Source organism: Paroedura picta, chromosome 14, assembly GCF_049243985.1.
Source record: "Paroedura picta isolate Pp20150507F chromosome 14, Ppicta_v3.0, whole genome shotgun sequence".
Taxonomy (NCBI): Eukaryota; Metazoa; Chordata; class Lepidosauria; order Squamata; family Gekkonidae; genus Paroedura; species Paroedura picta.
In genome coordinates, this window is record NC_135382.1 from 21,051,910 (window position 1) to 21,079,237 (window position 27,328).

The 27,328-nt window shown below is 45.6% G+C and overlaps 1 protein-coding gene across 6 annotated transcripts in view; it reads right to left on the bottom strand.

The window, feature by feature from the left end:
* Positions 1-19,006: 19,006 nt before the first annotated feature.
* The window catches only part of KCTD15 (potassium channel tetramerization domain containing 15), a 387,504-nt gene continuing 379,182 nt past the window's right edge, over positions 19,007-27,328 (bottom strand). For all 6 annotated transcript variants that reach the window (XM_077309658.1, XM_077309662.1, XM_077309661.1 and 3 more), the window contains one exon: positions 19,007-22,434. In XM_077309658.1, the coding sequence (XP_077165773.1) occupies positions 22,279-22,434 (156 nt within the window). In that variant the 3' untranslated portion in view covers positions 19,007-22,278. The remainder of the gene's footprint in view (positions 22,435-27,328) is intronic.

The window sequence follows — 27,328 nt, forward strand, 5'->3', positions numbered from 1 at the left end:
CATCATAGTTGGAACGACCACTTTCTCTTTACCGGAGCTATGGCCATAGTAACCGTAGGGTCCTGCTCACCCGAGAGGGTGGGTTCAGGTATCTGATGCCATTTTTTTCAGATGACAGTCATTTGAAGTACCTTTGGAGACCAGCAAGCAACGCACATTTTTCTTGCTCAAGGCGTGGTGGTGCTTAGTAAGTCCAGGACCACCCCCCCCCAAAAAAATTAATAACAAGGGAAATGTCTATGGCCTAATGGGGTTGTGTTATAAAGTTTCTAAAGTGTGCTGTGATTATAAAAAAATACCAGTATTTATTCATAATACAATTTCAGTTAAAAAACACCCAAAGGCTTTTATACATAGCCTCAGATAAAATCCAGTCCTTTGCAGATATGAATGTCTCAAGACCATTGCCCAAATGCATTTCAGTGCTGCCTTCTTTATCAGTGGTCTGGCATACAGGTAAAAACGGCATACAATAAATGTACAATAAGTCTTGTAATATATCGGCTCCTTTACCTACACAAGACCTTAAGAAACTTAGGTAATGGACTTATACACTGCCAGGAAACCTAGAAATTCCCACAGGCATGGATGAGTTTAAAAGAGATGGAAGAAAGACCCATCAAGGGAGACCAGCAATGGGAATTCAAGGGACCCTCCTAATCTAGCAGAGTCCTTCTTGTGTTCATGCATTCATAGGTGATCTGATAACTTAAATCAAATTCTTAAATCAAAATCTGATAACTTAAATCAAATTCTGCAGAGGAGAGGACACGCAGTAAATCAAGTACAATGATATAGACTAGATATCAGGGGAAAAAAATTTCACAGTCAGAGTAGTTCAGCAGTGGAATAGGTTGCCTAAGGAGGTGGTGAGCTCCCCCTCACTGGCAGTCTTCAAGCAAAGGTTGGGTACACATTTTCCTGGATGCTTTAGGATGCTTAGGGCTGATCCTGCGTTAGTTGGTGACTCAGGAGGGGCAGGGACCTCTGAAATGACAGAAACCATGCTGCACTCCACAATGCATCTAGTGTTTTTTATGTTCTGATGTTATAACATTACTGCATATGCAGGAGGTTCCAAAGGAGGTTCCATTGGTGACGAAGGACATGACAACACATCATACTTACTGAATAACCGTGTTAGGAATTGGTGTACCAAGTTCTACAATCACCAGCCATTTTCTTAGTTGGCAACTCAGGTGGAGTGGGGGACCTTTGCAATGGAGACAACCATGCTGCTCCCCACAATGCATCCAGTCTCTTCACACACACACAATGTTATGATGTTATAACGCTACTGCACATGCCCAGAAACAGGAAGAGGTTCTGTTGCTGACAATGTGGCTGTACAACCCCTTTACAAAGGAAGTGCAGAACAAATGTGGGTTGGATCCCAATTCAAGGAAAAAATCCCTGAACTAGAGGCTCTTTTGAGGGGAGGGGTGCTGCAAAGTTGGAGCATCGGCTATGGATTCAGTTAACTGGGGAACAGTGGCAACAATGAGGTGTGGAAAAGGTCCATGTCAAGAAGCTTTGATAGACGAAATATTTTGGCATGATCAGCTCTTCCAAATAAGAGCAATTAACACTTCCAAATGCTCGAGTCTGCTGGATGAAGTAAGTGTGTGTAGATGGGTGATTTACATTCGGGAACTGAATATATACATATGAATGTAGAAGATAAATCTCTTTTGGAGACACCACAATAAGGACAAATATGGACAGAATCTTCAGATGAACTCAGAAGGGGAGAATGGCAGGATCTAAGGGAAGCAAATAAATGAGAACAGGTAGGAGGAGGAACGGTGAAAAGAAGCTCTGGAAGTCATGTTGGCAAAGTCGCATATATAAGCACATGATTTATACCACCAGTATGGTGATTTAATGCTGGCCCAGCTTCTTACCTCGCTACAGGTGCTAAGTCATTCAGTCCTCCCTTATATCCAGAAATTGAACTTGTTGGTATGTAGCGGGGGGGGGGGGGGGTCACTAGACTCAAAACTGTTTCACTGTATCTGACAAAGTGTGCCTGCACACGAAAGTTCACACCTTGAATGAAACCTTGCTGGTCTTCAAGGTGCCACGGGGCTTAAACTTTGCTCTGCTGCTTCAGACCGACACGGCTACACACTTGAATCCACTGGGAATTAGGTTTGCCCGTGTCCTTAATAAAGTTTACCTCTCTAGTACCTGGCATTACATTTTATGGCAAATATGGCCCAGTCGACAAAGTGACATGTATGTCAGAGAAATGAGTCCAACGCCTCTGGCCTACGGAGCCTAATCTTGGACTGGAGGCAAAAGAAAAAGCTCAGGGATGACCCTTCCCCAGTGAGACACGGAAGAACCAAGGGGGAAATGTCAGGCCATTGCCCAGACTACAAAAGGACCTGGCAACTGGAAGACTCTGCCCCGCAGAGAAAAAAAATCTGACATGAACCTACCTTTCAGGGTTGTTGGGAGGGGAAAAAAGCGGAGAAGAGAACTGTGTAAACCGCATTGAGTTCCACTGGGGAGAACGGCAGTAGATAATTAATAATGTGTGACAGGCAAGAAATACAGTCCACCGCTTAAGTCTGCGGTCTGCAAGTATTAAGCACGAAAAATTAATTTTTAAACATATTTTTATAATTTGTTCAGCATTTATCAGGTGATATCACTAGATATGGTCATGTTGACCTGACCCCCTCCCCCATGGCCAATGATGGTTATGTTCACAGGTGGGCATGTCCACAGCTCTGCTTCCCAACCATATTCTGCACAATTGCGCCACTTCTGGGGTTTCTCGAAGCCTGAAGAATGTTTCAGGGGTTTCTCAACTATATAAAAGACGAGAAAGGCTGCTGCAGCCCATCCCTAGCAAGGAATATTTGGGCAATGTAGAGCCAACCTCTTTTACCGTCTCCCGTGTGGTCCTGTTTTGCAAACGTCTTTCACATCTGAACATGCACGCTGTGCCGCTGAAAAAATACCTCTCTTTCTCTTGCTGTAGCAACTCTGCTGGAATCGCGTCAGGTGATATAAGCAGAAAGGTGTCTGAGAACAAATTTAATGAGGGATTTTTGCCCCCCTTCCGTGTTTGTGGCTCCAGAATTCCTAGCCCTGCGCTGAATTTCATAACATTAAAAATGACTGCACGGTGTCTGTAAAATGTTGCAATTGTGTTGGTATTTCAGGCACTTGTAAATACTCGTGCAAATCAGTTTTTCCCCTGATATTTGACTGCGGGGCAATGGGTGTGTTTCGATGCCCAGAGGAAGTGAGGCGCATTTGCATCCAAGAGGGCGTAGCAAGCAAACGGGTGCCAGAACAGAGTCATTAGGGAAAGCAGCAGGCAGGGATAGATGATGGAACTTACTATGGTTATGCATAAATAGTGCTCATTGAGATTTACATTTTTTTTCCCGTTTCCAAAGAAAACGCCGTGAAATATATCTGGAATCCTCCTTTCAGCTGCCGGGGCTGCCTGCTAATTAATCTACTCTAGCCTGGTTTCTCCCAAACCCTACCCTCCCACCCCCCAAAAAAGAAGAAGAAGAATATTTTGTGATTAGGACCACATTCTTGTCTGAAGAACAGAAAGGTCGCCAGCCATTTTGGGGTTAAGGGGCCGAATCAGCCTATCCAAGGAGAGACAATACAAAGCTGGCACACACATTCATTTAACTAAATAAAGCGATGCGTTAGGCCAGGGGTAGTCAAACTGCGGCCCTCCAGATGTCCATGGACTACAATTCCCAGAAGCCCCCTGCCAGCGAATGCTGGCAGGGGGCTCCTGGGAATTGTAGTCCATGGACATCTGGAGGGCCGCAGTTTGACTACCCCTGGCCTAACGCATCGCTTTATTGCTGGCAGGGGGCTCCTGGGAATTGTAGTCCATGGACATCTGGAGGGCCGCAGTTTGACTACCCCTGCGTTAGGCAGACATGCTTCAGGTTTTGTTACCGACATGTACGTGTGTGTGTCAGCATAGGCAGCAATATAGATTCACTGCTTTCACGGCAAACGACCGCTTCTTGAAGGTATCAGACAGCATGAGCTTGCCAAACTGTTACCAACGTGGTACACAGATCTCTCTTTGACACAACCTGCTCTCAGAATGGAAGGCGGAGGGAGGAGCAAAAGAACCAAGATAGCTTCAGTTCAGGAAATCCAGGACCAACCTGGAGACCTGCAGCTTCTCTCTCTCTCCCTCTCTCCCCCTCTCTCTCTTGTTGCAACTCAAAGGTCAAAAAATAGCAAGGAAGTTGCTGAATTCCTCAGAACTCTTCTTTAATGTTCAAAATACCACCCTGCCAAAAAAACCCCCCCACAGGGGCGAGAGAAAAAGTATGATGGAAAAGCCCAGTGGGCAGTCTTTTATATTTTAAGATGGAGATCCCTCTGTAAAGGTCCATTTTGGCTTTCATGGCTTTTGTTCTCATTCCCGGTTTCCATAACCTCTTTATGCATGGAGGATGTCATTGAACTGCACATGGTACGGGAATTCAATACCATTGCTCCTCAGGACACCAGTTGTGAAAATGAGAAAACAAAGCAATTCAAAGGTTGATCAAAACAAGGGAAAATGCAAGAAAGACAGGATAAGGGATACAACAAGCAATGCAGCATAAAACAGGATTGTGGCTTTAGAAAACAATGCAATAAAACATTATAATACCTACGACAATGCTGGATCATGGAAATTAGAAAAATGCCATATATACAAGATAATGCATACAATAAACGGTACATTTTTTTTCTCCAGTCGCGGATGCTATAATCTTATTCCCTTTATTTAAAAAAACGCCTTCCCAAGCAATTCTGTTAATGTTTAATTAAATCTGGCTTCAACATTTGTATTTTTGTTCCTGCTTTGCTCTATCACCAACAATCAAGCTTGTAATATATTTGACAAGTAGGTCATTCAGGGTGACTTCCACCTCAATCCTATGCAGATCTACTCCACATCCAAGCCAAAATGGGTTTGGCCTGGGAAAGCAATCCTAGATTGTGCCTCCATTCAAAGCATTTGTGATCCAATTTTGAACACTGGAAAAGTAAACATCGTTTTTGAGGGTTTGAGGGTGCTGTTCACACCCCTGAGATCAAACTGTGATTATTCCAAACAAAAACTGTCAAAGGGAAAACTACAGATGAGTCATCCCTGTTCCCCAGCACAAAACACTTGGGTACATAGAGATGCAAATAGATTTGGCTGGGGTAGGACAAAACCGGTACCATCTAACACCTCTTCTAGAATGTCACACCTAAAAGGACTGGGAAAGCCATGGGACTCCCTTTTGAGTCAGGAAGATTGTGAATTACATTGGAGGACCAACAAAGATTTATTCAAGGCGGGACCTTTCGAGGGCAAGCACTCTTCCTCAGACTATGAACTGACCATCATGACAGTGGGAATATATAAGCAAAAGTTAATCCTATTAAATGAGTAAACTGTGTCACAACATCCAAATACAGCTTCAGACCAACACGGCTACCCAATTTATAATCAATTTATAATACTAACACAGTGATAACAATAAACAATATTATAGAACAATAGAACACTGGGGAGAACATTAAATCAATGCGAACTGATGGCCCAGTAGGTTGGGTGGATGTTCAGTGACTGATTTAGGAGAGTGGCTGGGGGGGGGGAGGTGAGAAGCGGTGGTTTGGGTCGACCTCTGTTGCAGGCCCGGCAGAAAGGTTTGAGAGATCTTTTGGCTATTGCCCAGAGATGTTCAAGCTGTATAGGACTAAGCTTTTACTTATCAAGGAACAATGAAAGAAGACCCAGGCTTTGGCAGTTAAGGTAACGAAGCAACTTCAAGAAATGCTTGCCTATCCAAATATAGCATATTTTTTGCCATCTGACTTATAGTGACCCTGTTAGGGTAGATATCAAATTTAGGGTTTAGAAGTTTAGAAGTCACAAGCATATTTTGGTCCCTTTAAGGTGCTGATAAAAGAAAGGGTCAAGGAGAGCTTTCATGAGAAAATCATGTGGGTGCTGATGGAGAGGGGCCGTGACTCATTGGCAGAGCATCAACTTTACATATAGATGATTCCAGGATCTACCCCCCCCCCCCCGCCCCCCACCCCCAGCATGATCTTTGCCTGAGACCCTGGAGAGTTTCTGCCCATCTGAGTGGACAAGACTAACCTTGACAGACCTGAATTCCTGGTTAACCCCCTTTGCTGCCTTTCATAGTCCCAATCTGAATTGCATAATTGCAAATGGCCTTTGACTTTGTCAGCTCTCTTGGGGGTCTTGGATTCCTGGTTGATACGACCTGCCAAAGGGTCACCTTCTGAATTTTCACCAAAATTGCAAGCAAAACAATCTACTCTGACACTCAGGAAGAAATCCACTGATTGGGAACTGGAAACAAAAAAGCCCTTGCAGGAGGGAGAGAGGTATGCCCGCTTTCGACAGCCTTCCTCTGGTCTTTTCTTCGATGGATCTGCAACCTTCCAGGAAGCCCCTGGAAGCCCCTTGAACTCACGCAACTGTCTTTTAAAGGCCTGCTGATTCCTTTGCCTCTTACGCGGGCCCAGACGAGAAAGACCCCCTTCCCACCTGAGCATCTCAACAACAAAGCAGTAACATGCATCGCATCATCTTTGTGCCCTCTTCCTTATCCCTTCTGCCTTCTCCCTCAATCCATCTAGTCTCTTTACTGCGTTCCTTATGCTGAAATGCAGTCCGGAACTTCAACCATGCCTCTTCTGAGGCATCCCTTCCATGACAATAGCAGCCCCTCCAGGATCCAGCAAGGCATCTCTGCACTCCCCCCCCCCCCCTGCGTGCTGGATACTGTTGGGATCCAGCTGCCTGTGGTGTGCCTGCCATGAGAATGGGCCATGTAGCCTGAGAAGAAAACAAGCAGGTCTGTTTTATCCTGATTGCCTTGCCTCTCTGGGTCACAGAGAAGCAATAGCCTCAGCTCAAGACCATGTTCAAAGGAGAGATGTCAAGTCTGACTTTCTTTCTGGTAAAGGAGGGATGGATAAAATATTAACCGTAGCCTTGCATTTGCCCTCGCCTTTGTGTTGCTCAAAAAAGAATCTCGCAGCACACTTCCAAAGCCTTTCAATGCGGTGGTTTTAAAACTGTAGATTTTCTTCTCTCTCTCTCCCCCCCCCCCCCGCCCTGCTCTCCGATTTGGAAAAGAAAACAAAGGCATCTTTCTAATTACTCAGGATGCCGTTGATTTAATCAGACTATGTCTGAGTTGTGTAAGGGCTGGATCGTTGGGCTTCCTTAATGTCACAGCAGGTTGGATCCATCATGAAGGTTAAGTTGGGTTTATAGGGTAGCTTCTGCCACTGAGGGTGCGCCTGATCTTTCTCATGCTCTGCTCTGGCAGGGGTGGAGGGTGCCACATGCTAAAACACCAATGTTTTTTTTGATTGTGTCTTGATAGTTTCTGCCAGCCTTTGAGCCAGGCTCCTTCTCTGGAGAATGTTCTGCTTGCTGATTTGGAGAAGTTGAGCTGTTTTTCTTCTTGGGGGCACAGTCTGCTAGGGAGCTCTGCAGAGCGAAATCTGCTGCAATGAAAAGAAAGACGTGGAGGAGATGGGGGTGAGAGGGATGGTGCCCTGTGAGAAATCCAAGCCTCTGTCTCTCCAAGTTCTACGGTTTTCTGTTTTTTTTAAAAAAGGGCTTGGGTAAGTATTGCTCCGGTTTCTGATCCCGTAGTAGTCTAGGCAAGGTGGGGCATAACATGGTGGGATGTTAACTAATCTCCAGTTGTTTGTTTGTTTGATTTACTAAAGCTTTAATCTTTGAAATTTCATTATTGGTTGCTATGGTTACAAGAAATACAAGGTGTTACGGAAGTTAATGAAAATCATGCTGGTATTGATAAAACCCCTCCGTTTAGTTATTTATTTACATTAAACTTTATTACTTGAACTTGCTACCTTTAATGATTTTAAAGTAATGTGTTTTCTTTACTCTGGATCATTTAAAACAAAAAACCCCACCAAATTTCAGTGAATGGACCATTTACATCATTCCTTTCCTTTAGGATTTGAACCTGGGTCACTCCAGGTTGAGAACATAAGAGTCCTGTTGGATCAGGCCAGTGGTGGAGAGGAATGATGAGTGGAGTGCCTCGGGGATCTGTCCTGGGCCCAGTGTTGTTCAATATATTTATAAATTATTTAGATGAAGGAATAGAGGGGATGCTTATTACATTTGCTGATGACACTAAACGGGGGGAGAAGGGGTAGCGAACACACCAGAAGGCAGAATCAGAACACAAGATGATCTTGACAGGTTAGAAAACTGGGCTAAAATGAATAAGATGAATTTCAGTTGTGATAAATGTAAAGTTCTTTATTTAGGTAGGAAAAATGATATGCATCACTATAGGATGGGCGAGACTTGTCTTGGCAGTAGTGTGTGTGAAAAGGATCTGGGGGTCTTAGTAGACCAGACACTGAACATGAGTCAGCAGTGTGACTCGGTGGCTAAAAAGGCAAATTGGATTTTGGGCTGCATTGAAAGAAGTATAGTGTCGAGATGATGCTACCGATTTACTCCGCACTGGTAAGATCTCATTTGGAGTACTATGTTCAGTTTTGGGGACCACAACTGAAGAAAGATGTAGAGAAAATGGAGCATGTCCAGAGGAGGGCTATGAAGATGGTGGTGGTGGTGGTGTGTGTGTGTGTGTGTGTGTGTGGGGGGGGGGTTTGGAGATCAAGTCGTATGAAGAAGGATTGAGGGAGTTTGGTCTGTTTAACCTGGAGAAAAGGCGACTAAGAGGTGATATGATAACCATCTTCAAATACTTGACATATAGAAGATGGAGCAAAGTTATTTTCCGTTGCCCCAGAGGGGTGGACCAGAACCAATGGGTTGAAATTAAGTCAAAAGAATTTTTGGCTAAACATCTGGAAGAAGTTTCTGACATAATGGTTCCTAGTGGAACAGGCTCCCTCGGGAGGTGGTGGGTTCTCCTTCTTTGGAAGTTTTTAAGCAGAGGCTAGATAGCCATATGACAGATATGCTGATTTTATGAACTTAGCAGGTTATGAGTGGGTGGGCAGGAAGGGATGTGCCAGTGTTTGTCTCTTGTGGCCCTTCCTTGCATACCCAGGGAATTGCTGATTGCCACTGTGGGATGGTAGGTGAATTTCCTCCAGGCTAGGCTGGATTCAGAAGATTTTTGGTGGTGATAGGGATCACTTGGGCATGAAATTGTGGTCACTGTGGGTGGGCAGGTAGTTGAGTTCCTGCATTGTGCAGGGGTTGGTCTAGATGATGCTGGAAGTACCTTACAACTCTATGATTCTTTGATTCTATTAGAAGTTCATGTTAACTATGACTGCTGGGTTAAGACAAGCAGTTGCTGGGATTCCATGTTGGCTCCTACAGGCAACCAGATGGCACAGAACTGGGTTCTGTACATGGGTGGTTCCAAGCTAAGCATCCTGGTTGGCACATGACTGGGTTCCAAACCTAGAACTGTTTGCACACACAGTCATACTATACAAGGATACGTTTTCTTGAACCCCAGCCAGAAAGGCCTCATTGGAAGTCTCTGGAATGTACTGCTCATTGTTGAAACAGCAAAAAGTCCCCAGAACACAAGTACACACCTGCAGCTCTGGCACCCAAGAAGAGGGATGTCATGGCCATGAAGAGCTGCTTGGACTGGCATATTATTTTGGTTTACTATAAGATACAGGGTTAGGGGCTTTCCTATCCCCTGGCTGCCAAAATAAACCATGGAGGATGGAAGAATTCAGCCCAGGCATCTGTCTCCATCACTGGGGAGAGGGGTGCCACTTGGAGTTCCAGGTCTGGGTTGGGAGATACCCGAACTCCAGGGGAAATAATCTCTGTCGCCTGGAGATGAGCTATAATTCCAGGGGATCCTCAGGTTCCATCCGGGGACTGGCATCCCTACAACCAGTTGAAATTCTGGGCGATTACCAGCTGCTTCCTGGAGCTTGGCAAACATATCCTGCCCAAGGGAAATGTAGAGAAATCTGGAAGGGACGGAGTCCGGGAACAGTTTTTATTTGGAAGGCAGTAGCAGCCTTTTCTGTTTAAGTCCCACCTCCTAACAGAGTGTAGATCCTATCTGACAGCCTATCTTCTCCCTCCCTAAGAGAATGTAGATGCTGTCACCCCACTTTCCAAAAGATCACGTTTTTCAGAGAGCTGTCCCATTTCTGCCTCTGGTAAACAGCTCTGTCAGGGTTTTACATTGTTGCAAGAACCTGAAAGATCAAGTTTAACCACAGGCGACCAAGAAAACAAGCCCATGTGGGTGGATCGAGATGGACAGCTGTGTTAGTCTCTGTCTGAAGAAGTGACTCACAAAAGCTCATTGGATGAACCAGATAACTTTAAATTCTCTTAAAGTAAAGCTCTGATCTCCGGCCTCACAGCTGAACGGCCCAGGGTTTCATCCTGAAATCTGTCTGCCAACTGAGGCTGCCAACTTCTAGGTGGGGCCTGGGGACCGCCCTGAATTGCAACTGATCTACAGAGGACAGTGGTCAGTTCCTCTAGAACATCTTTACTCAACATTTTTTAATCTCTGAGTACCATTTTTCAGGCTTTGAGAAACCCCAGAAGTGGCATGATCGTGAAGAATATAGTTGAGAAGCACAGCTGTGTAGAAGAAGAAGAAGAAGAAGGAAGAAGAAGAAGAAGAAGAAGAAGAAGAAGAAGAAGAGTTGTTTCTTATATGCCGCTTTTCTCTCCCTGAAGGAGTTTCAAAGCGGCTTACATTCGCCTTCCCTTTCCTCTCCCCACAACAGACACCCTGGGAGGGAAGTGAGGCTGAGAGAGCCCTGATATTCCTGCTCAGTCAGAGCGGTTTTCTCAGTGTTGTGGCAGGCCCAAGGTCACCCAGCTGGCTGCATGTGGGGGAGCACGGAATCAAATCCGGCTTGCCAGATTAGAAGCTGGCACTCCTAATCACTACACCAAGCTGCTGTACATGCCCACCTGGAGTGCCTTCCCTTCCCACCCCCTCCAGGCCCATCATTGGCTATTTGGGGGGGGGGAGGGTGGGTCAAAATGACCATATATGATCATATCACCCAATAAAATATTAAGAAATTTAAAATATATATAAAAATTAATTCCCACCCATTTGGGAAACCCTTCCAGGGCCATCAAGAAACCCCAGGGTTTCACAAAACCCAGGCTGAGAAAGCCTGCCCCAGAGGAAATGGTTACTTGTGTCCTGTATAGTGTATAGCGTTATACCACACTGAAGTCCCTCCCTTCTCCAAGCCCTGCCCACCCCAGGCTCCACCACTGAATCTCCTGAAATTCTCCAGTTCAGCGTCGACAACCGTATGCATGGCCCTCCCTGAGCCTCGGGATCCAAGGAGACCAGCCTGGTTTGCATGGCAGCAGTGCTTTGCTCCAGCCAGCGTCAGAACAGCTTAGCAGGGGACGATGCCTCCCATTCCAGATCTCTTTCTTGCTTTATATTCCGTCCATCTACCAGCTGTGGATTGTGAGGTGCCCTCCAGCTAGGCTGCTTTAATCTGGCTCCACATTTGGCTTTTGTCTCCACAGCCTGGAGGGCAGAGCCAGGCTTTTTTCTGGACTCATAAAACCAGCCAGCCAAGCTATTACCGCAACGGCAGTCAGACCCCCCCCCTTTCTGTGCCGTCTGCCCCCCCCCCCCAAGCACACATACACTAGACTGCAAAATCAGAATTCGGATTGTGCTGTAATCCTTTACGGTGCTACCGCTGAACTAAACCCATCAGGGTCTCCTTTCTGAGTTTAATGCGAAACAGGATGCCAGGAGGCACCGGGTGTCACTCCACATGTGCCATAGAATTATTTTTGCTCAAGAAAGAGAAAGGATCAAGGGCAGATGAGCTGGCCAACTCTGAGCTGGGGAACTGCTGGAGCTTCTGGGACAGAATGTGGGGAGATTCAGGGGATCATGCTGCGGAGTTTCCTCTCCCAAGATGCTCTGTTATCCTGGGGAACTGATCGCTATAGTCTGGTGTAATTGCAGTAGAACCCCAGGCCCCACCTGGAGATTGGCAAGCCTAGTGGATCTCAAACTGAGACCCTCCAGATGTCCATGGACCACAATTCCTAGAAGCCCCTGCCAGCGAATGCTGGCAGGGGCTTCTGGGAATTGTAGTCCATGGACATCTGGAGGCCTGCAGTTTGACTACCCCTGAACTAGTAGGTGCTGAGAAATCCCTGAGTAGGCAATATTGATAAATGCTCTAAGGCAGCAAGGGGTGGTGGGGGTGACAGAGCATCAGTTTTTGCAAACAGAAATGGCTGGGTGAAATCTCCAGCATTTCCAGTTATTTTATACTTATTTGAATCTGCTTTCTCAAGGTGGATTGCAAAACATTTTGATGTAAATTCTCTACAGGGGTTAAAAGGATCAGGTTGGAGATGTTGTGGGAGATCTCCATCTGAGAACTTGGACAGCCGCTACCAGTCAGAGTAACCTGGATCGATCAGTGGTCTGACCTTAGGACGTGGATTCATGTTTCTGAAACTCCATGGACATATTTCTGCCACAGTCGAACTGAATCACAGCTTAGCCATCCACACGGAGTTAGGAAGACAGGGGTGTTCCCATGCTTTTAAGACGGAGCTCTTCCACCAGGTCTATGGTTGAGGCCAGCATACTAGGGAAGAGCTGGACTCCCCCCCCCTCCCCCGGGTTACTCTTAGGTGGGTTGATGATCCAAGACCCCTTGCTTCCCATGCTGGATAGTGGGCAAGTTTAATTATATGTAGTCTGCTGCTTTTGGACATCTTGTGAATTGTTTTGTCATTATGGAATAGTCCTGGTTTTAGTTGAATTTTATTGGGGTATTTTATTGGGGTTTTTATATATGTTGTAACAATAACAACAACAACAACAATAATGTTTCCCAGCTTGGGCCTCTTGGAGGAAACGTAGCAAACACCAAGAAATAGTTTGCGATGCTGATCGGCGGTGAATGTTTAGAACTTCAATGTGACGCTTTGCTTCTGTTTCCCTTCACCGTACACTTGCCCTTCAAAGCCAGAGTGAGGCCTTCTATCATATAGCCGCTGTTACTGTCAACAAATTATCATCTCTGTTGTTGTTGTTTTCCTGGAGCGGAAGATGAAATCCCACAAGCAGACTTCAACCCGCAAAGGACTTTTGCTTTGGCAGCGCAGCTTTGTGCTCATTTGCCGGATGAAATCCCGAAGCACGTGAAATCTGTGTCTTTGGGTCCCGGCTGATTTACCTTGATTCGCATCCAGTTGTTCTACAAAACTGTTCAGGCCATTTCAAAGTTGGAGCAGCTGGCTTGTCACATTAATTGTCACATTAATAACCCTTGGCCGCCCCTCCCTTGCTTCCACGTGTAATATACTGTGGTGATATTTATTTACAGTTTGACTTAATCAGGATAAAAAGGCAACAGAGTGAAATTAGGATTTCAGAGCTTTTCCAGCTGGGAGGTTGAGATCATCATAAGAACTAAAGCGATGAGATAAGAAGAAGCAAAAGGAATCTCCGGATTAAACAGGTAAAACCGAGTAGCCTTTCTGGTGAATTAGATTTCCTTGTAATGGATCAGTGGGGCTAGCCGAGAAAATCCCCTAACATGTATGGCAGACTTTTCCAACTTTTTTTTTTACCATTGAGAAACCCCTGAAACATTCCTCAGGCTTCAGGAAATCCCAGAAGCTGCATGATTCTATAGAATATGGTTAAGAAACATAGCTGTGTACTGGCCCACCCAAGACCCCTATCCTTCCCCCCACCCCAAGCCCATAATTGGCCATTTTGGGAGGGGGGAACAGGTTGACATTACCATACATGGTCATATCACCAAATAAATGTTTATATAGAAAGTTATGTAGAAATTATAGATAAAAATTAACTTCCACCCATTTGGGAACCACTTCCAGGGCCATCGAGAAACCCCAGGGTCTCATGAAACCCTGGCCAAGAAAGCCTCATCTATGGTGTAGGTGGGTGAGCACTGTATTCATGAATTTTAACAAAACTGTGCTCCTCATGGCTCAGGGCAGCTTACAACTTCCATTTTAAAGCATACAATGTGCAATGCAACCTCCCAAGTTTAATCTTGCCTCCCCTGGCTGCCTGTAGATCTGTAGAGTAGGTCAGCACTGCCTGGCCCTTTGAACTGCAGATGCCACGGGCTGAACCTGGGATCTTCTATGTGCCAAGCAGATGCTCTGCCACTGAACCACAGCTCCTTGCCTGGGTGGTTCTGGGCAGTGAATGGCTGTAAAGAACATAGCCAGCCAACTGACTGCGGTGCTACTGGCCACAGAACATAGCCTTCAGATATGCTCCGCTTTCAGGCTGTAAAGATAGGCTTATGAATCTGGACAATGCCTGCTGAAATCTCAGTCATTAATTAAATTTATGTTGTGCTGCCCATTGCCTTGGGATCAGAATCTGACTCTCACCGTAGGGCCGTAAGCCTGCCCACGGCCACACAATGTGGGCCAATTCTGGGATGGGAAAAATTTGGGAGATTTGGGGGGAGGAGCATACAGAGGGCGGGATTTGGGGAGGAGAGGGACTTCAGTGGGGTATAATGCCATACAGTCCACCTTTTCTCCAGAGGAACTGATCTCTGTTGCTTGGAAATGTTGCTTGGGAATGAGCTGTAATTCTGGGGGATCCCCAGGTCTCCCTTGGAGGCTGGCATCCCTATTTAAGACCCACACCAGGTTATGGTATGGACATTAAGAATGAGAAAACCCTACTCAATTGGATCCCTGAGAAGAATTTTTTGCATTGTTTAAAGTGTTTCACTGATGCTCTGTTTCTTGTTGGTTTGAGATTTCTGCTTGATTTCAGATTTCTGCAATCCAAACCACTGTTTATTAGATACAAATGGCAAAGGCAATTTCTTTAACAAATTATTCTAGTTATATATACACTAAAACATGTTAGATCCTCTTCTGATCCTCCTTCCTGTTTATGGCTGTTATTTGGTGGAAAGGGAGGTAATTTTTAAAAAAATAGATACATGTATCTTTTCATTATCTTTGGAAAAACAGTCCCCAATCTAGTTCAACCTGTAGGCGCTTTTGAAATTGTGAGAACACAAAATGGCTGCCACGGGGGATTGGTCTGACCACAAAATGGCTGCCACAGGAGTTGGGGCCAACATTGGGAGGTTCCAAAAACTTTTTGACAGTTCCAAGCCAATGGGTGCTTCCTGCAGACACCAAGGCGATATCTTCTGGGCTCTTCCCAAGCACCCCCTTGCTTTAATGAGGTGGAGGAGAGCCAACAAAGGAATGGGGCACCTGAAAATAACACCGGCAAACATGGCGCCTGTGGGCACCTCACGGGAGATGACAGCTGTGGGGAAAGCAGGAATTTGCTTTGATTTTTGTTATAGCTGGAAACAACAAGGAAGAAAAAAGCAACTTCCACTTGCCATCTGAGTGTGTTAACAAGGCCAAGCAATACAAAATTCTTTTTGAAATGTACGGCTCATTTGGACACTGTGTTTATAAAGTCCTTCTGTTTATTAATCATTTGGATGATTTCTTTTACATAATTGGAAATAACTCAGTTTGTGCAAAACGTAATTCCTTATTTGTACATGTTTTGCAAAGAAATAAAAAACGTTTACGGGGAATAACACATTTGAGTGACAAATAATTTATCAAACAGTTTTGCTTCACATTGTGGTGTTGTCTTAAGCAAATATTTTTTTAAAAATGTTGAAATATTAACAGAATAGCCCACCTAGATACAATAAGAACTCCAAGCTTTTCATGGTCTGTTGTGCCGGTGCTTGTGTTTTTGCCAAACGTGTTGTAAGGCTGTCCACAAACTTGGATGCTGTTCATACAACCAATTCCTTCTCAACATTTCAGGCTGAAGAAGAAATTTGTCCATAGTCTCCCCTCCCTCTGCCAATGGTTCCCTTTCTTCTTTTCCTTGCCTTAAAAGAACATAATGCTAGAGAGTGGTGGTATTGTTGTGTATGAGCAGAGAGATGCATCACAGTATCCTTTACAACATGGTTGCAAAGGATCCTGGACCACACCTTTTGCATCACATGATGTCTCATGGGCACTCCTTTAAATAATAGCTACCAGCAGAGACCATCTGAGTTGCACAGCAGTATGTACAGGGAATGAGCAATATTTTCAGCTACGTGGGTTGGATTGCTCAGTCGAAGATACTGAAGAATTAATCTGGGCCTTCATACTGCCTACCATTCAGCCACAGCCTCTTCCCCAACCCCCTTGGTCCAGTCAAACACAAATTAAACTTGGCTTCTTGTCGAACTGTCCACATTTAATGTCAGAGCACCAGCTTTGTGAGAAATGGTTGCCTTTTCCTCATCTCTTTTTTCACACAGTTCAAAGAGGAGGGAAGTAAGAGAGCTGAGACAGCTGACACAGATATTGCTGTTCTAAGATAGGAGTGTGTATATGTAAAAATATAAAATTGTCAAAGTTTCAGTTTTGGAGTTCCAAATGCTCTTAAGGGGAAGAACATGGCTTCACATAAGTTTTCCTTTAAGGAAGCTGGTTTCTCCTCAGGAAAAGTGATTGTTTCCACATGTCCTGCTTGTTTGGCTGCTGTTTTGTGATGTCATGGCTCAAACTTTCCATCCACTTTGGTGCAGCCTGGAACCTTTTATGGTACCACCTTGTCAAACTGCAGAATAAGTCCTGAAACTAATTTATGGGCTATCTTAAGAACAATTGGGTTCCCCAAACTGAAAAGCGGGGAGGGGGGAGGGAGGGAGAGGCTGAACAAGCCTCAAACCTTTAAGGTTTAAAATGGCCTTCTGAGAAAACTCAAAAGGCTTTTGGCCACTTTTAAAGGGGCATTTTACACAAATAAGTTTGTGCATATGGGGATGCATCATGTAACTTTTATTGATATGTGTATTAATCATGTTGAGCACTATAATCGGCTGTAGATCCACTGTTCAGGTGTTTATTCCAAGGGATGTTCACTTGATTCAGTGGTGTTTACTTCCAGGTATTTTCAAGACTGAAGTCTCAGACTTCTGGGAAAAACATGTACTCATGTTCCTGAAGGACCTGAGTAATATGTCCTGCCAAATATCCAAATGATTTTACTTGTATATAAATACATTCTGGGGCAATCTGAGCAAAGTTATATCCTTCTAAGTCCATTCCCCGGTTCAAACGTTAGGTGAATGTTTGTACAGCCTGCATGTATGTGCATACACCTGTTTTTTAAAGACAGAGCCAATAGACATTTTCTGTACTAATAGAACCTGGATTCAATTACATTAGTTGAATGTAACCTGACTTAACACACATGTAAAGAGCCATCAAGGGTGCACTGTACACAGGTTGAACGTGCCTCTGTAGCAACTTCTGAGGATGGCTGAAGTCAGTGAGCTTAGAAGGATAGAGCTCCATTTAGGCTGGCATTGCAAATGAAGCTGAGTTTTGGGTAGGTCAGCGTCACTCAGAACTTAGTTCCATCCTGTGAACCTGTATTGTGAGCTTGACTGTAACTCCAAAATCCTTTTCTTTTCATGGCTTCTTCTCATCCCCCCTCCCCAAACAGAACCACGGCATTCATGACTGGAATGATAAACAATGCCGATCCTTCTTATCATTTGGCTGTTCAGCTCCCCAAAATAAAATGAACTAGCCTAAAATGGCAGAAAAGAACAGGTCAGTAGCACCTTGAAGACGAACAAAATTTGCAGCAGACGAAAGCTCAAACCCTACCACAGATTTTGTTCCTCTTTAAGGTGCAACAGAACTCCTGACCTTTTCTGCTACTGAATACAAATGCAGCTACCCACCTTAATCTGAAATGCCCAGACTCATGCACATTTCGATGCTCAAATGGACAATGCATCCATCTCAGCAATAACTAGGACCTATGAATGTTTTGAGACCAGATCTAAGATTGCCATAAAATATTAAATAACAGTTATGAGTATTTTTTAATAAACCTGAACACAGAACATTAGAAAGTTTGTACGTGGAATGGACATGACTGTGCAGCTTCTGTAGGCTTTTCACTTTTTCTGACCTCTAGTCAAGAGAGTTAAAGGCCCCTCCATGCACTTAAAGGGCCACGAGGTCAGCAGAAACCTCTTCTGGGCCAGTCCTGCACATCCAAAGACCATCACAGATCGGACAGACTGTGTCAAATTGCGACTGAAGAATCTGATCATACTTTTTAGGGCTACAACCTGTAGAAAGTTAACTGGTCTTAATCGATCTGAAATCTTTCAATTCACTTCTAATCAGTCAAGCAGCATATAGACAACGCTCTAAAAACTACAGCTGCCGAGAGCAGCCGCTGTTTTAGAAGAGGCACCCCCCCCAAGTGTGGGAATACCTCTTTTAAGATGGTTAAATGTGTTGCTAAATTGCAACTGACTGATGGTGGCTTTGTAGGTTTTCAAGGCGAGAGACATTCAGAAGTAATTTGATGTGGCCTGCCTCTATGTAGCCACCTTGGAGGTCTCCCAACCAAAGCCAACCCTGCTTAGCTGAGGAGATTGGATAAGATTGGGCTATCCCAGTCAGAGTACAGCATGAGTGAATCTTCTGAAATGAAAATAAATTTAAAAAACCAAAACAAGCAGGTTCTTTCCTGCGTTAATAGTCAATTCAACTAAAACTGTACAATGAATTAAGTAGGGTTGCTTCATCTGGCGGATGACCCTAACAAAAAGAGCAAAAAGAACCACCCATCAAGTATGGAGTCCTAGAACCAGGGGAGAAGATGCTTTCAAAGACACAGTTCTGAAGACTCTGTCTCTGCAGGAGGATTTCCTGGTGAATTGAGCCCCGGAAAACAGCCAAGGCTGAATCCCGAACATTCCTGAGGAATGTACTAAGTAACAAGATTCCCATATAAATGACTGTTGCCTTTACGAGAGTGCCTTTGGGATGAAACATGGGAATGAAATGTCCATAAACACGTATGCATGATTTTGGGTTTTGTAACATCAGGGCAGAAGGAGGTACAATCTTAAACGTATAACAGTACAATACAATTCAACAGGTATCTTACATACAAAAGTGACCTCAGGACCATTTTATTTAGAGCGCCATAAAAGTGGAAAGGAGGTTAACTAATTGTATTTGAAGGCAGCCGATTCGGCTCCTGGTGCAGTAATTGTTCTACATTGGTAACGTAGGCCTGGTAGCTTTGGGAAAGATTTGTTGTTGTGGCAGAGACCGATGGGGACTGAAGACTCAAATTTCAACTGCGGCATTAAGATTTGAATGCCATGCCAGGGTTGCCAACTCTCTCCATACTGAACCTATGTCCTCATAAACCACTGGGACTTGATAAAATTACTGGGGAACTCTTTTTGTAGCATGAAGATAGCCAAGGTCATCTACTGTTTTGTGAGAGAGGTAACTACAGGGGCTGTTTGTTCAAGCAGGCAGCCCTCGGGCCAACATTTCACAAAAGCCTGGAAATCTCTCTGCTGCAGAGCTATACAGATTCCACAAGCTCTGCTGAACAACATAAAAATGGAGAGGAAGAAGAGCTGGTTTTTATACTCTGCTTTGCATTGCCCAAAGAAGTCTCAAAGTGGCTTACAATCGCCTTCCCTTTCGTCTCCCCACAACAGATACCCTGTGAGGGAGCTGAGGCTGAGAGAGCCCTGATATTACTGAAGAAGAAGAAGAGTTAGTTCTTGTATGTAGCTTTTCTCTACCCGAAGGAGTCTCAAAGTGGCTTACAATTGCCTTCCCTTTCCTCTCCCCACAACAGACACCCTGTGAGGGAGGTGAGGCTGAGAGAGCTCTGATATTACTGAAGAAGAAGAGTTAGTTCTTATATGTCGCTTTTTTCAGCCATTGGCAAATAAGGTGCTAGATAAGAAATGATAATCGTTCCCCTGCTCAAACAAACAAGCTTCCATCTTAGGAGTTCAATCATGGTGTCCAGTCTAGTAGGGTTGATACTCACAAGGGAATGGGCAGCATGGGGCAGTAGTTGAGAGCAGCGGCTTCTAATGTGGCAAGCTGGGTTTGATTCCTTGCTTCGTCACATGCAGCCAGCTGGGTGACCTTGGGCTTGCCACAGCACTGATAAAGCTGTTTTGACCAAGCAGTAATCTCAGGGCTCTCTCGGCCTCACCCACCCCACAGGGTGTCTGTTATGGGGAGAGGGAAGGGAAGGCCGCTTTGAGCCTCCTTCGGGTAGAGAATGAATAATTTCATGTTCAGGGTTTGCCTTTCCTTCAGAATGCTTTGAATCAGCAGCGTCTATTTAAGCTGGTGTAATGGTCGTTCTCGTTCTCCAGGAGATCCTGGGAACGCTCTCTCTGCATGTGGGCAGGTAGGGATATTTCACACCAAATTTTCATTGCCGTCTGCAAGACTCTGTCCGGAACAGGGTGGGAGGACCATGACAGATACACTGATGCAGAAGGGACGTTTGCTTTGCTCAAGGTTTATGAAAGAACATGTTCTGAGGGCAGCTTCTGATAGGTCTGGCAGTCAAAGGCAGGGCGACCTCATTAGCTACTAGAACTTGGTGATACTTCCCAGCAGGATCTGTGAATGGGATCCTAGATTTCTGGTTGCTCCAATCCCAAGGTCCATTTTCTGTTTTAAGTTAATGGTCAATTAACCCCAAATAATGTTTTCCCATGGGGGACTCATGCAATTCTTTCACAGCACCGATCTGTCAACGTAGAACAGAAGCAGCTGCAAACTGCTGTGTCCTGATAACAAAGCTTCTCCAATGTCCCCACCAGGAAAACACCATTTTTGAATGACCTGCCCTTTTATGCCTCTGCACCTGCAAGCTGAAATGTAGTTACTCCCGAGCTGTGGGAAACTTGAGGAATACCAAGAGCCCCAAACGATGGGGTACCTGAAACTACCAGCCTTTCAGGACATGGCTTTGATTCTACAAGGTCCAGAAACATAAACCTGCAAGCCAATAACCTGGTCCAGGCAGGGATTGTGATCACTTCAAAGGAATGTGAACCCGCTGGGGTTAAATGAAGAATGGCATCATGGAACTCACATGCCCTATCTGTGGGAGGGCAAGAGATCCAGGAGAGAAAAAGATGTCATGTGATGCACTATTAACCTATGGAATTCATGGCCACAGGAGGTAGTGCTGGCCACTAGCTCTGCTGGTTTAAAAAGGGACTGAACTAATTAGTGGAGGTCCGTTAACAGCTCTCATGCATAATGCCATATCCTTCCCCCGCAGTAATACTTGAACACGTCTTGATACTTTGCAAATTAAGTAATACTTTGAACACGAGTTCCGAAGGGCAGGGGTACTGGTGAGATATGGCCTCCATGCACTGCTGGTAGCCTTTCAGGGATATCTGATTGATCACAATGAAGAACCAGACGCCAGACCACATGAACTCTTGGTGTGTTCCAGGAGCGCATAACCTTCCTTTGCGGTCTAATTTTTCCCCCAGTGATCAAAACCCTTAAAACCTGGAGATGAGTTTAAAAACACCATGACGTTAACTTGGCAGGGCCTGTTTAGTGTGACATAGCCTTACTAGAACTTTTGCTGGAGTTCCCCAAAATCTGCAAAATCCTTACTGAGGTTTTGGGAGCAACGCATGAAATGCTATCACGGCTGTGCAATCTCCACGGATCTCAAAAGGGGCACCCGTTGGGAAATAATTCGGTACCAGATAGGTCAGAGAACTGGTCCCTGTTTAGGGTGGCTTCCGCACACAAACAATGTATGGAAAAATAAGCCATTTGAAACAATAAGCAAATGAAACCACACAAGGGGGAAAGGAATGGAGGTGTAAAAGTATGCCTTATCAGACGAAGGTGTGGCATTCCATGAAGGGGGAGACACTCAACACACCACCATCTTCCTTAACCATGTCCTTAATGCCACCAAGGGAGGAGGGGGCCTGTCCTCCAGAGAGTTGGCAGATGTATTCCTTCAACAGACATATTCAAATGACACCAATTGGTCTCTCTGCACAAACCCAGCCAACGTCTGCTTTGCACTGAAGCATCGTCTCTCGTCCATGCTGTGGCCGTCCTGCTGAGAGTTCTGTCCCACAAACAGTTCTGAGCGCGGAGCTCATTTAAGAACAAAAGAAATTGATTTTTTCTGTCTGAACGCGCGTCTCTCTGTTCAAATGCAGTTCAAGGCTGGCGATGTGACAGGTAGTTTCCAAAACACCACTAATTGGCAACACCAAAGTCACCTGCATAATACTGGTTTGCAAATCCTTGAGTGTCTTTTGTTTTTTTTTTCTCTCTCTCCACACGGGGGACTATTGGACACTTCTACTTTTACAAAGGAGGAGCAGGGGGTTGGGTCCTTAGTCCAGGGGCTCTTGCTTTATCCTGATTGCAGTGTTGGGCTGTGGTCTCCTGTCCTCGCGACATAGCACGTATTCACTGAACTGAGAGGAATCCACGCCTCCGCCACAGGACGCCGCCACGTTAAATCCCTTCTGAAATAGCCGCTCGAGGACCTGCATTTGAAGCAAACAAACACGGCCCAATGGTTAGTAGTGAGTAATACTATGCACATGATACACCTGTCACCCTAAAAGAGATCTTCAGTGTCTCTTTGAGCCTTCTATTCCCGGCTGTGTCCATTCGATGTAAGTCTGGGGGCAATGGTAGGCCCCCTCTGGGTGGTCCAGACTGTGTAAGACGGGGGAGGACCCGATCTTATTGCCCGGTATGCAGCCCAGCCTCAACCAAAAGCTCATGCTTAAAAACCTGTGGCCTGATGTATTCCTGCAGCAGACTGCATTAGTGTTATGCGGTGGTGGCTTCCTTACATGAATAGACTCCCCCTCCCCTGAAGAACAAGGATAGCCTGCAAAGGACAAAGCTGGCGACCTCCCCACCCTCCAGGGTTAACTTGTTATTTGCAAGGAGTTTTTTTTTTGTCATAACCTGACCAATGACCATGACCATCACCAACCTAAAAGGTCAGAGTAGGACACATGGGTGGAACATGCGTAGAGCAGGGGGTTGGACTAGATGGCCTGTATGGCCCCTTCCAACTCTATGATTCTATGGACTTCTTGCCAAGAGGAAGAGCCTCTGGAGAGTTAGAGCCGTTCTTCAGTTCTTGCTCTGCGCAGGCCTTCCGTTATCCCTGACTCGGAAACTTCAACTGGTACAGAACACGGCAGCCAAGATTCTTACTGGGACACCTTGGAGGGCCCCCATTCAGCCTGCACTCTAACAGCTGCTCTGGCTACCAGTTGACTACCGGACCAGGCTTAAGGTTCTGGTAATTACCTTCAAGGTCTGGGCCTTGAATATCTGAGAAACTGCCTCTCTACTTATGCCCCCCAAAGAGCTTTACGGTCTTCTAACACCAACAAAATGGTGATCCCTGGCCCCAGGGATGCTCACCTGTCAACGACTAGAGCCAGGGCTTTCTCAGTCTTGGCCCCCACCCCCACCTGGTGGAAGGAGCCCCCAGAGAACATCAGGGCCCTGCCTGAGCTAAAACAATTTTGCAGGGCCTGCAAAAAGGAGCTCTTCCACCAGGCATCTGGCCTAGACGAGTGAACAAGCTGCTTACACCAACCAGAAGCCCCCGTAAACTGCACTAATAGAAAACAGACGACAGTGCAGACAGATCTAACTTGTTTGTTACTGAGTTCTTTTGTCGTATCACACTGTTTGTTACTGTTGTCATTGAATACTGTTGTTTATTACACTCTTTGACACAAGTTTTTGTACTGTTATGTAAGTTCTATACTAAATGTTTATTGTACTAATATATGGCAAGAGAGTTATAATGTAAACTGCCCCAAACTGGAAGGAAGGGTGGCATATAAATATAACAAATAAAAATAAATAAATGAATAAATAAGACCAGATAAATATTTAACAAATTTAACAATTAAAAATTAATTAACCCATCCATTTGGGACACCCTTCCAGGGCTGTCAAGAAAGGGTTTCATGAAACCGTGATTTAGATAGGTCATGAGAAAGAGGGGCCAGGAAGGGATGAGCCAGTGCATGGCTACGGTGACCCTTTCTTATATGCCCTGGGTAATGCTGTTTGCCATCTTGGGGTCAGGAAGGAATTTATCTCCTGGCTCATCTCCCCTGGGGGTTCTGGAGGCTTTTTGCCTTCCTCTGGCACACAGCAGGGGTCACTGGGGGAGTGGTTGTGCAAAGGGTTGAACGAGGGACCTGTGAGGTCCCTTCCAGGCCAGTACTTCTATGACTGTCCGTCCCCTGCCCCGACTCAAGTGGTACAGCTCATTCTGCTTTCTCAGAATTCTGCTGCCTCCTTCCATTCCTACATGAGGTTTTCCTTCATGCTCCTGCTCCTCATGTCAGGCCATATTTTCTAAGCTCTTGTCTCTGCGAAGGCCTCTCCAAAATTGCGGTCCCCAAGGTCCAAAGGTGTTTTAAAAAGACCCGCAAGAACTCGCTGCAATCTCGTGTGATGCATTCTGGTCTTTCCAGGATCTCCCAGAATATTATGCAGCGATAATTCTATAACTTATTCCTAAATGACTACAGTGTGATTAAAGTCTTGCTTACAGCAAACCTCTGTAGAAAAACCAAATATTAATCAAACAAACAAGCACTCTGCAGGGCAGTTCAGTACATTACTGAGTAAAATACTGGCTGGTAGAGATATTGATGCTACCTCTTAAGGAAAAGCAACGCTGGGGCTTCCGTCATAATAAAATGAGGCCATAACTCATTATTAATCTGCCATGTCAGATGGGAAGAAAAGCAGAAAGAGCCCACTAGCTCACTGTCATTTGGGAATGTTTACTCCAGTTTCCAAGGGTGGCTCACGCAATCGGCTTGAAAGTTCCACACCTCGCCTTTGCTCCTCTGAATCTACCTCCCTTTAGTTAAGGTAGCCATTCTCTACTTTCTTACCATTGAGAAACCCCTGAAACATTCTTCAGAAGTGGCGCGATCATGCAGAATATGGTTGGGAGGCATAGCTGTGTCCATGCCTATCTGAGGTTCCTCCCCTTCCCACACCCCTCCAGGCCCATCACTGGCCATTTTGGGAAACGGGGGCAGGCTGACCATATATAGTTATATCACCTGATAAATGTTTTTATATATAAATTAATTAACTCCCACTCATTCGGGAAACCCTTCCTGAGCCATCAAGAAAGCCCAGAGTTTCACGAAATCCTGGTCGAGAAAGCCTATTCGGGTCTACAGATTGAGGCTGGCTGGAATCTGCTGAGGTTTTTGTTTTCTACTGGGGTTTTGTTTTCTACTGATCCAGGCACCCCAAATTCTTGCACAATGCCCCCAGTTTTCAGCAGAGTTTCCTTGCCCTAAATTATGGTCCCAAATCTGAAAAAGGAGGCAAACTTAAGGGCAATTAAGAAGCCGGTGGTAGGTTTCTTTCTCTTTTGGATGAATGGATGGGTTCCTGTGTCCAGTCCTCCCCTGCCTGATACCACAGGAGCGCTCAGCAGCTTAGAGACTTACTGAAAATGTCCTGAAAATCAGTGTTCTTCTAGAACAGGGGTGGCCAAACTGTGGTTCTCCAGCTGTCCACACTGGCAGGGGATCATTGTAGTCCATGGACATCAGGGGAGCCACTGTTTGGCCCCCTCTGCTCTAGACCAGGGGTAGTCAACCTGTGGTCCTCCAGATGTCCATGGAATACAATTCCCATGAGCCCTGGCATTTGCTGGCAGGGGCTCATGGGAATTGTAGTCCATTGACATCTGGAGGACCACAGGTTGACTACCCCCGCTCTAGACTAAAGCAACAAGTCTGGAAAGGAACATCATACCTCTGAAATGTCCCCTTAATAGTTGCCGTGGAAATGTCTGCCTTACAACCCTGCCATCTCATAGCAGTGACCAAGAATACCATAGTGGTTAGCCCGTATGCATGCAACATGGGCATTTACCAGAGAAGCCCCAAGCCAGATAAGCAACCTGAAGATCAATTCATTAAAGTCAGCCTTGCAGCAGAACATGACTATTTCCCTTTCTTTGGCCAATGTCTTGAAGGGTAACTCAGAGGGGATTTTGCACCATCGTAGATGGTGGTTGATGTTCCTTTTGAAAACTCTACTTATAGAACAGACTAAGGTCTTTCTCACTAGGGGAGCGAATGTGCTCCCCCCCGACCACAATGAAAACTGTGTTCAGTTGCAGAACTAAAAAATAACCCAGTGGGGAGACTTCATCCGACATCTTTGCGCTGTTTGCCCATGCAGTCAAAGGTGTCACTTAGTAGATTAAGACTCCGTTGCTCACCTCATTTCCCACTTTACATAATACTGGAGAAACTAGATTTTTGGTATGGACGGGATTTTTGAGACTTGCAATGCAGGTGGCAAAGAGAGAAGGCAGAGACAGCCCCCCCCTTCCCAAAGCAATGAACGACACTGCTGGCTTTGACACACATTTTTTACTACCCTCTTGACTTTCTCCAGAAGCTGCCGTTCTGGCCCCCTGGACCTACGGTATCATCTCGTGTGGCAGAGAGGATATATTTTGCCCGAGGAGATTTTAAACCTTTCTATGAACTCCCCCTCTCCTCTCTTTCCCCCATGCACTACCAAGCCACACATGCCTTCGGTCCCGCCGTCCGCTCACGGTTTTGGCAGGCAGCGCAGGCCCTCCACTAGCCGCCTCTTGCTCCCAAGACGGGCAAGGCAGAGCCAAGCTTTGATCTGCTCCGGCAGTGTCTTTCCGCCCTGTGAGCGCCGGCAGGCCTTGGGACACGGCAACTTGCTGTTCGAAGCAGCGAGGAGCTGCCAAGACTCCCCTGACTTCCGCCCTGGGCTGGGATCACTTCTGCACGCTGGTGTTAGAACCAGAGGGAAAAGGAGGAACGCAGAGTGGAATACCGAAAGGGAAGGGGGAGGAGGAAGCATAACCAAGCTTGGGGGGGGGGGGGGTGGAGGATCCGAGCCATCATTTAGCTCCTTATGAGCCAAAGGATGGTGTCAGAAGATGTATCCAGCTGTATTATGGGCAAACAGGAGGCTTGAAGGACCACAACGTAAGGTTCTGTTTTGCTAGAAGCACAGCCAGCCATAAGAACCACCGTTTCCTTCCCAACAAGGGTGCATTGACATCTCTATTCCCGTCTGCCAGCTCTTTGTTGCAATGGTTGCCCTTTGCTCCCCTGAACACGAGCGTGCAGGAAAAGCTTCCCAACCCAATCTTGATTTATTCATTCGTCGACTTCATCTATACCCTGCCGTTCTCCTCCGAGGGGACCCCTAACAGCTGGCGTCATTCTCTACTCTTCGTTTTGTCCTTGCGCCAAAGGTAGCTTGGGCAGAGGGGATGTATGATCAGCTCAAGGCCACCTGGAAAGTGGCACAGTGGGGATTCGAACCCAGGTCTCCCAGAAGCTTGTCCAGCACGCTGACCACTATACC